The sequence below is a fragment of the Melospiza melodia genome, chromosome 13 (assembly GCF_035770615.1).
Source record: "Melospiza melodia melodia isolate bMelMel2 chromosome 13, bMelMel2.pri, whole genome shotgun sequence".
Classification (NCBI taxonomy): domain Eukaryota; kingdom Metazoa; phylum Chordata; class Aves; order Passeriformes; family Passerellidae; genus Melospiza; species Melospiza melodia.
Genome location: NC_086206.1, coordinates 16,216,154 through 16,229,864, shown reverse-complemented (window position 1 = coordinate 16,229,864; position 13,711 = coordinate 16,216,154). Strand labels below are relative to the sequence as shown.

The 13,711-nt window shown below is 39.4% G+C and overlaps 1 protein-coding gene across 4 annotated transcripts in view; it reads left to right on the top strand.

Annotated features, from left to right (window-relative positions):
* Positions 1 to 13,711, top strand: part of RSPRY1 (ring finger and SPRY domain containing 1) — a 36,422-nt gene that overhangs the window by 15,710 nt on the left and 7,001 nt on the right. For all 4 annotated transcript variants that reach the window (XM_063168009.1, XM_063168007.1, XM_063168011.1 and 1 more), the window contains 9 exons: positions 1,110 to 1,222; positions 3,759 to 3,885; positions 5,252 to 5,310; positions 5,654 to 5,720; positions 6,337 to 6,468; positions 7,767 to 7,882; positions 8,750 to 8,893; positions 12,455 to 12,566; positions 13,597 to 13,699. In XM_063168009.1, the coding sequence (XP_063024079.1) occupies positions 1,110 to 1,222; positions 3,759 to 3,885; positions 5,252 to 5,310; positions 5,654 to 5,720; positions 6,337 to 6,468; positions 7,767 to 7,882; positions 8,750 to 8,893; positions 12,455 to 12,566; positions 13,597 to 13,699 (973 nt within the window). The remainder of the gene's footprint in view (positions 1 to 1,109; positions 1,223 to 3,758; positions 3,886 to 5,251; positions 5,311 to 5,653; positions 5,721 to 6,336; positions 6,469 to 7,766; positions 7,883 to 8,749; positions 8,894 to 12,454; positions 12,567 to 13,596; positions 13,700 to 13,711) is intronic.

Here is a 13,711-nt window from a genome sequence, read left to right as displayed (position 1 = left end):
TGAGCAGGAACATCCTGCCCCTGCACACAGATGTGGGCCATCCTGTGTGCTCAGGTGTCAGCACAGAACAGGTTTCTTTGGTTTGGGTTTTACTGACCTGAGACCTCTGCTTTACTCTGTATCTGTCCCAGCCCTGTCCCTCAGTGCTCCTGCAGGACAAGCAGGGGCTGCCTCATCTTTGTTACAGCAGGAGAGATTCTCCCAGCTTAAGGCTTCAACAAAACTTCTGGTTTAGTTGAATTTTTACCTCTCTACTTAGTAGTGTTGATAGTTGTCCTAGGAAATGTATTTCTGTATTAAAATAAATTAATCAGTCTGGTTAGGTATTACAGCAATTCAATAAAATGTTTTTTAGGGGAATATGCTAACATAACCCCCAATATATTACTGCTGTGTTGTTGTTGTAGGGAATACTGCCTCTTCAGCCTCACTCACCTGTATACAGATACAGATTGTCTTTATTTTCACTTCTAAGGGAGCTATTTTCTTGTAAATCCAAATTTGTTTACTTTATCAGTAGTTTAACATCTTTGTAGTGGATGCTTGCAAGTAAAAGCCCTTGTCTACTCATTCAACAGTGAGAGCTGCTCCTTAGGAACACAAATATTCTTTAGACCAGCAGGCATGGGAAAAAGCCACTGAGTTTCTCTGTAACTTCAGGGAACTCACAAAGAGAGATCTGATTCTGGTTAAAAGAAATTATTTCCTCAGCATCATTGTGTATGTAGCATTTAACACTTAAGAGTTGACATTGGCTGCTGAACTATGGGTGTCACAGTAGAGCAAAGTACTTATCCATACCACCATGAGTATTTCTTCCTAAAAGTAGTAGGAACTAAAGGATGCTCTGGCCTGGCAAGACTCTTCTCCAAACCATACAGGTGTTCACTATTACCCAAGCTGCTGTAAACTTTTTCTTTTTTTGAATTTAAACTTCTAAACTACTGCAAACTAAGACAGTGGTGTAAAAAGCAAACTGTGTTTCCTGCTGTCTCTAAGCTCACTTGGGTAATTTTGAGGATTTTTCAGTTTACATTTGGGGATGTACTTTGAACACTTCTGAATTGCACTGTTAATTCTGAGTGTGACTTGTGTTTTGTGGTTGACAGATGAAGGCTGGTTGGAAGTTGTTCAATCTTTAATTAGAGTTATTCCATTAGAAGATCCCCTGGGACCAGCTGTTATAACGCTACTACTTGATGAATGTCCTCTGCCAACAAAAGTGAGTCAAAAGCAGATGCATTTATCTCTGAATGTCAGTTACTTGTGGTTGCCACACCCAGGATCCCTTTGAGTGCCTTTCACTGGTGATGCAAGACTGATAGTGGTTCAGAAAATGGGTGTAACATTCAACTTCAAGTAGTTTGGGGTGGCTTGGTGTCTAAATGCTAATTGATGCTAGGATTATTCCCCCAAAAAGAGATAAATTTGATCCATGGGGAAGGAGCAAGAAAGCCTTGGGTTTTGGTTGCTTTTCCTGCCACTCTCTCCTGCTGTGTGGTACTTGCACTGTGCAGGTGTTGCAGAAGCTGCCCCAGTTCTGCCCTTTTGTTCTCTCATTTGCAAAGCTGCACATTTACAAGTCACTTTTGAATTTGTTCCTGCCCTGCACGTGAGGAATGCAACACAAATGGGTGTGTTAAGCTAAATAAATGACATTTTTAAACTAACAAGTACCTATATATGGCTTTGGCAAATGAGAATCCTTTTGATTTACTGGTCACTAATCTGGTTTTGGGCAGAAAGATGACCTGAGGTGTTCATGCTATGTTGGTGCAAGTGTGTAACTAAAAGCCTCAGGTGCTTAAAGATGCTAAACATAATGTTTGTACAGAGAACTTGTCTGTCTTCAAATATTTGTCATTGTCTCATTTCTTCAGAAATTGCTGCTTCATTTCTCAGGCTTCTGATGCTGCCAATTTTAGTCTTCCATTGGTATTGTTAGGGACATGAAGAGCTGCTTGCATCAGTGGCTGGAGAATTGGTCAAGCTCTCAAACTACCTGAAGTGGGTCTGTTTCCTCTAGGCTATTGATTAAAGTTATCTGAGACTTTTAAACAAGAGAAATGTATTATGACTCTCACAGAGACTGCTGAGTTATTTTGAAAACAAAGCTGTTATTAGAAACTTTGTCTAATTTAAAAAAGAAATCAGGAAATGGAGACCACTGTGAATGCACATAGGGAGAGTGATTTTGGAATTTTTGTTTGGCTCTACAATGTCCTCAGCAATCAAATGATTTGTTTTTCAAAAGCCATGTGACTTTCATTTGGGTACAGTTAAGGAGTTTGCTATAAAATAGTTGACCTTATCAGGACAAGGGATGAGGTGCTTGTTTTTCTGGGGGGGCACAATGGTTTTTCCTGTGTAGCTTCTTTGCAGCACAAGGAGCTGCAGCTGAGGGGTCTGCTGGCCACACGCAGCCTCAAAGTGTGTGCTGCTGTTAATTTTCTTTCTATACAGTTTAAGTTTTTTGTCTTGGGGATTTTTAGGTCAATGCCTCACTTCCATGACAGCTGGAGAACAGCAGTATGCTGTATTTTATTTTCTGGTTTTGCAGGCTATAAAGTCCATAAAGTTAAAAGGGCAGTGCAGTAAACTGTTTATTCTATAAAGTCTTTATTTAACTCAAAATACTTGATCTCTCTGACAGTTCTAATAATGGCTAAGAGCAGTATCGGTATGTCAAGAGTCTAATTTTAGTGAGTCCTTTCCATCCCAAGTCTGCTCAGTCATTCTTTCTCTGTTCTTTCCACTTAGCTCAGTCCTGTTCATCAGTTCTGTTTTTGTGGCTTTCCTTTTAAGAATGTAACTACTTTTCAGTGTGATCTCTGTACAGACCTCAGACTCCAGCACAGTCAACTGATTCAAATGTGGCTCAGAACACAGTTCAAAAAAACACATCTATTCAACTTGAGCAGTGCTCATTTTTCCTCCAAATGGCTGCTGATGACTTCAATATGAGGAGTTCTTCTATTCTAATTAGATCCTTGCCTGAGATTATGCAGTTTCAATCTGAATCAGCTGAAACTTTCATGAAGGCTGGAAAGTTGAGGAGGATTTGGGGTGGGGTTCTCCCTGTGGGATGACTTGTTCTGGCTCTGGATTAACCCCTAACTACCCTGAAAAATGCAGAGTATGCTCTAGACCTATCTGGAATTTTATTCATACCATTCTGTGTGAACAAAGCAAGTCAAAGCATGGGATTTTAGCTTTATTACCCCTCTTTGGTTACTTCCTAAATCTGTGACTGCAGAAAACCACTTAGGCTCTCAAGAACACAGTTTAACATTCTGTAAAGCTGGCAACATCCTAAATTTATGATGGGAATGTGGGCTTTTTGGGGAAGGGGCATGTCTCTTTAGTCCTGAATTCTAAAATCTGAAACAGTCCTTTTCTTTTGAAAAGGATGTGAGTTTTAGGACACTGGAAGTAGATCAGATGGCAGTGGTGCCAAATGTGCTAATTGGTTCCTATTGCCATGGGGAGCTCACTTAAATCCAGAAGTGTTCTGAGCTGTTGATCACAACAACCAACAATCTGATGGTAATTTTAAAGTTACAGCTCTTGGGTCTGTTGAACTTTTGTTCTCATCTGTCCTTAATTATCTTGTCTTAAAAGATAACCACCCCATGTTGTCTATAATACGATGCTGACTTCAGTAAAGTGTAAAAACAATCTTGTTTTTACAATATTGAATTAGGAGGAAGCTGTACCTGTCAGTAGCATTGAAGAGGTTTCTGATTTTTCCTTTGCAGGATGCATTACAGAAGTTAACAGAAATACTAAACTTGAGTGGAGCTGCTGCTTGCCAGGACTCTTGTCACCCTGCCAAGCACCGGAACACGACCGCGGTGCTCGGCTGCTTGGCAGAGAAATTAGCAGGTAAAGAAATTAGCAAGTAAAGAAATTAGCAAGTAAAGACCTTCTGCTTCAGCACTCACCATGCACAGGTCAGAGGTGTTGGCTTAGAAATCAATTTCTGCATCCCAGGGTTACCAGGTGTGACAGAATCTGGTTGATTCAATGTCTGAATGAGCCATCGACAAATCCTTCTGCTGTGTGGTTAGTGATTGGGGATCACTGGTGGTTATATTGCCTTAGCACTGATAATCAGTCTCTTCTGCAGACCCACTCTGCTTCTGAATTACTGAGGACACATCCTCTAGAGTGTAGGCAGGAATATCAAGTTCGTGGTCTTGGAGGCTGTATAGAAATAACAAAGAAATATGTTTTTTCCAGTAGACATGTCTTATTCTATTGTAGATAGCTGAAAAGATTCTCTTCTGTGTTGCTTAAAAGAAAATTGCTGAGATTCTATTTTAAGGTGACTTCATATAGAATTTTTATTCTGTCATTCCTACCTAGTACACAGTTGGAAACTGATGGTTAAGTTTCCTTCCTGCTGGTGATCTCTTTTGTATCTAGATTTTTTTACTCCTTTTTTGAAAGTGGACAGGAAATAGAGGGAAAAAAGTGATTGTCCAATGTCACCTAATGGTTATTAAAACCCAAATTACTGTATTTCTGTGGGAAAAAAAGTAAAGAACAAGGTTTGGAAGTGGTTTTGTACTGTAATACTTGTACTGTATTATACAAAGTCAAAATGAGATATACTCTATCTGCTTCTATCTTAGTGGACACAGATCTCATTGTGTCAGCTCAGGCAACAGATCTGTTAATTAAGTGTTGGAATCCACTGCAAGTTCTTAAGAGCTTGTAGGTGCCAGAGTTTGATTCCCTGGTGTCTCTCTCTTGATTAAGTGGACACTATTTCAGGGCTTTTCCATTTTAAATTGGCTGCTTGTTCTGGTGCTGCAAGTTGTATAATTAACTATCAAGTTGGCTGTTTCAGGTGCTCAGTTTTGCTTCTTTTGGGCTACTGATAGATGGAGCTGGTTTTTAAACATTGACTCTGGAAGTAAAGGGGAGACAGTCTTTTTTCAAAAGTAAAGAGCATGGAAATGCTGAGTGGAGGCTGCTGGAGTCTTACTGCAAAATCTCTGGCTGGAACTCTGTCCCCACTTAGAGCAGTGAAGTGAACAGGACTGTAATGTGCCAGTAACTGTGTAATTATTAAATGTGCAACAAGTACTTTACTAGAAACAATGATAATTGTTTTATATTATAGTTTTGCTTTGCTGTGAAGTTGTTTGGTGTTCTGTAATTTGTTACCTTGTGTTTAAAAGCTCTGTGGTGATGGGTTTGTGGTACTTCCCAGAGAGGGATTTCATTCCTGATGTTCTTGCAGGTCCTGCAAGCATAGGCTTGCTCAGCCCAGGCATACTGGAATATTTACTTCACAGCTTGGTAAGTGTCTTTGATCTTTCTATATGTATCTATACATAGCAATTAGAATGCAATTTTATTATTATTATTATTATTATTGTGAAAAGTTGAAGTCATGTCTGCTAAATATTGGCAGTATATGTTACAAAAAGCTGAAATTCCAGAGCCTGTGGGATCTCCATCCTTGGAGGTAATGAGAAATCAATGGTACAAGGCTCTGAGTAGCTTGATCTCTCTGGATCTATCTCCAAAGGAGGGTGGAATACAGGAATTTTGGAAGCTCCTTTGCACATTTGACTTACAGCTCTTCTTGTCTGTACTGGGTCTTTATTAATATAAACTTTTTCTTACTGCCCGTGTTTAGAACTTCCAGTCCCACCCAACAGTGATGCTTTTTGCACTAATAGCACTGGAGAAGTTTGCACAAACAAGTGAGTATTGGCCTGGTACTGCTCTTAGCACCATGGCTTCTGCATTATTGTCACTTGCTTTGCCTGATCACTTGTGAGCATGAGAGCCTGCATTGGTATTTATTGCTCTAGTGACATCCCTCTACCCCTCAAAACCCCTGAGATTCTTGCTGAAACTTATTTTCCCTGTTAGCAATTGCTGTAGAAGGATTGGTGACACGAGGCCTTTGTCACTGACATAAATCTATATTAGAGCTGGACAACAGCATTGGGAGCTTGTAGGCAGGAAAAGATATTTTTTGTTTTAATGACAAACCCTTAAGAGATTTGCTGAGGCTGGCCTTCTCATCTGAGAAATTACTACATAATGACTTATGACATGAGACCTTTGTTACTTGAAAGGAAATCAATCAATATTGGGGAGATGGAGAACAGCCGTGATCAGTCTCCTGATGATGCAGTCCATGCTGAGAAGTGGTAAATCTGAATGAAGATAATTCTGCTTGGGGAAACAACTTCATGCTTGTAATATTGAGGTTTAGGTGTGTGTAGAGAGTTCTACTGCATTCGTAGGATGTTATTATTTTTAACTTAGCCCTAGCTGATAGCAATTACTCTTTTTCCTCTTAAATTGCAGGTGAAAATAAAATGACAGTTTCTGAGTCGTGCATTAGTGACCAACTGATGCTGCTGGAGAAATGGACAGATAACCCCGACTACTTAAAACGCCAGGTTGGATTCTGTGCCCAGTGGAGTTTAGACAATCTGTGTAGGTATAACAAAGGGATGGATGAATTAAACAGTAATCACTCCTCCAAAGATATGGAGGACTCTTTTGTGTTAATTTTTTATGAGCACTTAGTGTGCTCATTACAAACCTGGCTGCGTTTGTAATATCTCCTTGAAAAAGAAAACAAAACCAAAAAAAACCCACACCAACAAATATATCCAGTGTAATGGTATGGAAAGAAAACGTTGGCAAGGAAAATGTTTTTGAAAGGAAGTGGTTTGTACTCTGCAAGTTGGAGCTGCAATGAAAATTCTTTGCACCAGTTTCCTGTAACCCACACTTCAGCCAGTTTGCTGAGTGGCTCAACAGTGCAGCTCTGTCTCTGTGGAACATCTGGGTTGCTGACATGTCCTGGTGATGGCCACTCCTGTGGTCATTCCCCTCTGGCACAAAGAATTACTGAAGACTTTTTAAATTAAATATACTTTTTGATTTTTGTGATCAAAAGTAAAGTGTTCTGCAAAGCACTGATCTAGATGAATCTTTTGGATTATTGAAAACCCACTGAATTTGCTTGTTTAGTTGTGATTTCAAGGATGCAGTAACTCTAATGACCTTGTATTTTCTAATGCCTTTTAGAGAAATTTGGGTAAAAGGTCTGTTGGGCTTTAGGGGCTTTAGTCAGCTTATGGAAAGCCAGTGTCAGCTGTGTTTAGTAAATATCTGTGTAAGTGTTGTAGCAAGTTTGAGTTCTATGAAGGGTCCTCAGATAAGATCTTTCACTTGTAAATTAACATGTATGTGTCAACAATTTGACACCTGGCCGGAGAACTGGTTCTGATTCTTCCGTGAAGAAAGGGCAAGCTGGGAGAGAGAGAGCTGCTTTGGCTCAGTTCAAGTTCATCACCTAAAAATGAGATGGTAGAAACCTTTAAATCCTTGTTTTCCTCTCCTTCCTATCCCCAAATCTGTTTCCACTATAATGAGTCAGAAGAACTCTGCCCACTGAATGTACAAATGCAGTGGTAAATCCTGAAGCAGTGGCATCTTGATGTGAACTTGGATGCCTTCCATTTGCCTGTGGGTTTCCTGCAAGTACAAATTAGATTGTGGGAGCTCTAGTCAGAGGCACAGGTCATGCTTTCATGTTTGGAAGGTATTTAACACACACTATTGAAAGCTGTTTTCATGCAGGGAAAATCTCAGTGTTCCATTCAGTTATGCCAAAAACTACCTGGATCCTAGAGAGATTATCATTGTATGAAGTGTTTAAAATCATGTTTTGCAGCAGCAGCAACTAACACTGGTTGGGATTTTTTTTTTTTTTTTTTTTTCAGTTCTAAAAGAAGGCAGGCAATTTACATATGAGAAGGTAGACTTGACCAACATTAGGGCCATGCTGAACAGCAATGATGTCAGTGAATACCTGAAGATCTCACCACATGGATTAGAGGTAGGAATTGTTTCATGTATTCAACCTGAAAAAGAGGCTGAAGAAAAAGGTTTTGCTTTGTACTTGCTCCTGTGATTTTGTAGAATGAATCCATCTTGTCTGCCAGCTTTTACAGAAAACTTGTTTTGTCATCAAAGAGTTACAGCATCACTACACTGATCTCAGTTGTAGAAATGTTCACATTAAAGTAATGCCCCAAAACCAGGGAAGTGAGGAGGGTTCTTCAGAGTCAGATGGCTTTTCACTTACTTTGTGAGCAGTTGTAGTCAAAATATTATTCTATTGTTTGTCCTGTCTCATCTTGAAAAGCTCACAGCAGTCAGATATTTGTCTCAGCCAGGTGTGGTTTTTTCCTTCCTTTCTAACTCCTTCTAAAAACTTGTTTGACTACTTAGAAATGAATTTTCATGAATTAACATTGAAGGCCTCCTTGTCCTTTCTACCAGGAATCAGTTAACAACCAACAATTTAGGTTTTCCTGTCTTGGCTGTCTTAGTCTTTAAATCTTTACATTGTTTCTGTCAACTTTCTACTTTTCTCTTTTTTTTTTTTTTTTTTTTTTTTTTTTTTTGCCTGTTGCTTAACCACTTAACAATTTTCAGTCTTGCCTACTCACTAGGTCAAAGAGAGGTCACTTTGTCTGAAATGCCTCTAAAATTATGTTGGTATTTTCTTATACTCAAGAAACTTGAACCAGGGCAGGAAGGTGTTTGTTTGGGTGGTGATTTTTTGGAGCCCCTGGCTTTGGGTGGTGATTTTTGGAGACCCTGGGTCTGGGTGGTGGTTTTATAGACCCTGGCTCTGGGTGGTGGTTTTATAGACCCTGGCTTTGCGTGATGATTTTGGGTTTCTGTTTGGTTCTGGTAGGCACGGTGCGACGCCTCGTCCTTCGAAAGCGTGAGGTGCACGTTCTGTGTTGACTCTGGGGTCTGGTACTATGAAGTCACTGTCATTACTTCAGGAGTGATGCAGATAGGATGGGCAACCAAAGACAGCAAATTTCTCAACCATGTGAGTACCTGTAATATCATTGAGCTGGTGGTGTAACATCAGTATTTTCCTTCTTACAGCATCTGTGAGAATAGCTCTGGTTATTCTGTGGTTGTAACTGACCACTTGTTTGTTTCTTTCAATTTTTCTGTCTGTGAAGAGCTGGTTTTGCTGAATTTAGTGGTACAAGAGATGTCAGTTATTGCTACAGACTGACACTGTTCACCTAAGGCATGCAGAGCTGCAGCAGAAACAGCTTGTTATCTGCTGGCTGTTGTCTGGAAACTATAGGGAGCTTTATTTCTTATTTCTTGTAGCATAATCTCTTGAAAATTCTTTGGATGACAGTAGTTACTCTCTGTTTTTGGAAGGAAACAATAAGTCACCAGGAACAGCAGTTTCTCATATGCTGTTCTTTACACAGGTCACCAAGCAGCCATTTCCTCATCCTCTTTAACACATTTTCCTATTAAATTAACTTTCACAAGGGAAATAACTCAAATTCACTCTGGGATAACATGGTATATCATTGGACTTGCTAGTAGCAGCAACATGGGACAGTCTTGGAATGCAAAAGCTTCTTTTTGATTAAAAATAAGGATTAAAAAAAAAGATTAAGTCCTTTACCTTCTTGCCTTTTCCTGAGAGTACAGAACAAGTCTACTGTCTTATTTTATAGCTTGCTTTACTGTCCTTCTCATCCAGATAGAAAATTATCTTATTCTCAGTTCTAAGTATTCTTTTTCCTACTATTTACTTGTAATGGCTGTTAGAAACTTTGTATGCTTCTTATGCTATGGTATAACTTGTTTCAGTATTTCCATAATAAGAAAGAGTAATTATTACTACCCAAAAACCTTTTCTACCTCATCTTAGAGTTAATTTTTCATGTTATCAGCCTTCCAAATGGCCATTAAAGTTCATTGAAGTATAAGCCAGAATTTTAGGACAAAAGATATGTCAGGCCTAGCCTAGTGCTGAGAATGGAAACAGTGCTGGGGTTGACACTTCTACTGGCTAAGCTTGAGGGAGAAATTCACCTGAAGCCCTTTATTGTGGTAATTTCATGGCTTTCTGCTCCTACTTGGAACTTATTGTAGAAGAATTATATATTTAATATAGAGATAAGCAGTTAAACCTGCTCATTTCTGATTATTAAAGAAAAAGTCATTCTACAGCTAAGTCAAATACAGAAGTTAATATGAAGATAGGCCAAATACATACATGTGAGCAAATATTGATTGTGGGGGTATGAGATAAATACATTGAGGAGATGAAACAAACACCAGTGGCAAGAAACCCAATGGGAATGCAAGAGAAACTTCTGTCACCATTTAACTTAGGTATTTCTGTGAGTTCAGAGGTCTTGCTCCATTTCTTCTAATTATTCATGGAAATAGCATTGTCTTCTGCTGATGTATAACATGCACATATCTCTGTGTCACATCCAAAGTCCCGTTCCACATTTTTAGCATGGAATTGAAGTGTGATTTAAGTAAAAAAAAAAATTAGAAACCATACACAAAATCAAAAACAACCAACTGAACAAAAATATCATGCAGACCTGTGTTGAGCAGTCCTTGCAGACACTGAGTGTAACAGAAACTGTGTGAAATAAAAGGCCATGTGTCTGCCTTTAGACTGCTAAGAGGCTTAAAAGATTTTTTTTCCCACTTACTGTTAAGGAGCTTGGTGTATGTGCATTTTTCTGTGTGTCTTGTACAAGGTATGAAAATAGGAGATGTCACCTCTCTGAGCAGGATGATTTTTCTTGTGCTGCAGCTGTTTTGCTGGTGGCCAAATGCTGCTGTTCTTTAAGTTCATCAGGTGTGTGCCTGAAATACAAGGATATTATCCTCGGGATATGTCACAAACACAGGCCTCAGAAGCCATATGCTCTTTATTTACAGCATCTGTAACAAAAAGACTAGTCCTAAATATGACATTAAACACCCATTAGCTGGGCTTAGCTTTAATTTGGGACATGAGAGGCTTGTGTAATCAGATGCTGTCTGGTATTTGCACTCCAGACAAACCATGCTGAGCATGAGGAAGTTACTTACCTTCCATAATGCTTTGGGTTTCATGGCTGGGCTCTGCTGTGTGACAGATTTTTCTCCCACTCTGAAACTCTTTAGTTCTGTGTTTGCCTTGGACCTTAGGACTATCACTTGATTATGTTTTCACGATTTGAGGGAGGCTGGCAGTGAAAGGGACACAATATGCAACAAATTAGTTGAAGGGGCTGTGTTTGTTCCCTTTGTGTACTGTGGGTTCTGGTGACACATGGGTATCTTGAGGAGAGGACATTACAGGCTTGGTACTGAGACTTCAAGATAAGAGAGTGGCTGTTACTGTGTGGTGACTTCTAAAGATGCAAAAACTTAACCTACTTGGGTACTAGCCTTGTGGCATTTAAATACTTTAACAGACAGGAGTGATTTGAGGTCACAGAGACTGGAAGGCACTTTGGAAACATTATCCCCCTCTCCTTTCCTCCTCACCCCAACAAATTCCCTTTTGATTTGAAAATGAAACTAAAAGTAGTTGAAAAAAAATATTACCTTCACGGGGGAGAGAGAAGGAAACCATTCCTGCTCCTGAAAGAGTGCTTTAGTGACAATTCTTTGCTTATTTTTTCTTCCAAGTTTGGGGTTAGATGCACAAGACAGTATTTCTGGTTTGGGCTCAGATGTTCATTAGTTCTTATCTATGTTACACTCTCAGAGCATGAGTTCTGCAGCACTTCACTAACAAACTACAAAATGGAGCCCTATCTTTTTCCCTACAAGGCCTTTTAAGGACAAACTGTCTAATTAAGAAATAACACCTAAATTATTTTTACTTTTAACCCAATAACCAGCCACCCGTGCCCCACAATGACTTTTTCATCTAATTACACAGCACCACCCAAACCCATGGAGAAGGTGAAGAAGGATCAGCCTCCACCCTAAAAATTCCATCTTGCTTTATATATATTACTATATTTTAAAACCATAAACTCCAAGTGATATTACACACTTTTATTCAAACTCCACACCCACCATCCCAGTTTTATCATTCAATTTTGAAAGCCTTCTCCACAGCCTCAGGTCAAATGCAGGGTCAGCTCCTGTCAGTGCAGAAAGTCCAAAATTCTCAGTTTCCAGAGTTCCAACAGTTTAGGTGATTGAAAACAGGCTTCTAACCAATAACCAACCACCTGCACCCCACAATGTCGACTTTCTCATCTAATTACACAACACCACCCAAACCCATGGAGAAGGACCAGTCTCAGTCCTAAAATTTCCATCTTGCTTTATATATATTACTATGTTTTAAAACCTTAAACTCCAAATTTTCCACCATGTAATGTTACACACTTCTACTCAAACTCCACACCCACCATCCCAGTTTTATCGTTCTATTTTGAAAGCCTTCTCCACGGCCTCAGGTCAAATGCAGGCTCAGCTCCTGTCAGCGCAGAAAGTCCAAAATTCTCAGTTTCCAGGCTTCCAACAGTTTTAGGTGAATGAAAAGAGGCTTTAGCCCCTGAGTGTGGGGAATGGCTGCAGGCTGAGGTGTTGTGCTCTGTCTCTGAAGGAAGGTTACGGCATCGGGGACGATGAATACTCCTGCGCGTACGATGGCTGCCGGCAGCTGATCTGGTACAACGCCAGAAGTAAACCACACTCCCATCCCTGCTGGAAAGAAGGTACTCACTCTGTCTGCTGCTCTTTATCCTAACTGCATTTCTGCACAGGATTCTTTCCCCTTGCAGGTGTCTGTTCATTGGTGTGAACAAAGGCAGTTACTGCCTCATTCTGACAATCACACAGGCTTAATAATTACTGTGTCTTTGTGATTTAAATGGGCACAGTGGGCACTACAGTCTTATTCCCCGGTCTGTGTAGAGTCTTGTTGGTTAAACACTTTTTCTTTTCAAATGCAGAGTGAAAATCACAGCACAAATTAACATTGGACATTTAATCATTCGACTTTTTTGTAGCTGTACAAGTACAAACAAGGTGTACAAACAAATTCACTTGTTTGTAGTTGTACAAAACAAGGTTGAAATCTTCCTTTCTGGGTTAAAAGAGTTGTTTTAGAGAAGGGGAAAAAACCTTGATCTCTGAATTAGACTTTTTTTTTTCTTTTTTAAGGAGGAGTTGCACTGTCTTGCTTACTTTAAATTCTTGGATAACTACTTGGACAGCAAAGTTCTGTTCTTGATCTCAGCTTTGAAATCTTGGTAGGATTCTGTGCATGCCAAGCTTGTGTGAACTGTGCCGCCTTCTCTTCTATTAAAAATTTCTCCCAAGGATGGCTAAATTAAAACACCTCTTAAAAATAAATAGCACAAGCATATTGGAAATTTCTTCTCAGAACACCCACTTGCTAAAGTCTATTTTCAACAGGTGTAAAATAGCCAAGGAGTGACAGAGTGCAGCTTTCTTCTGGCTTTGGCAAATACTCTGCAATACTTCTACAATTATGTAGTATTAATGCTCTGGCAGACTAAAATACTTAATTTTTTTACTATTTTCTTCTGGGTTTTTTGGTTTGGGTTGGGGTTTTTTTAGTTACTGTCTGTATCAATGTTTCTTCTTTTGTGCTTTTGCAAACAGTTCCTTTTAAGTAAGACAACTCACAGTGACATATGTGATACTTGAAACAATAACTGTTCCGGCTGTTGGCATTTAACAGAAATTAAATCTTTAAATTATTTTTGTTTTGCATGTAAGGAGACACAATAGGATTTCTACTAGACTTGCAAGAAAAGCAAATGATCTTCTATTTAAATGGAAACCAGCTTCCTGCTGAGAAGCAAGTATTTTCATCTGCTGTGTAAGTATCTGC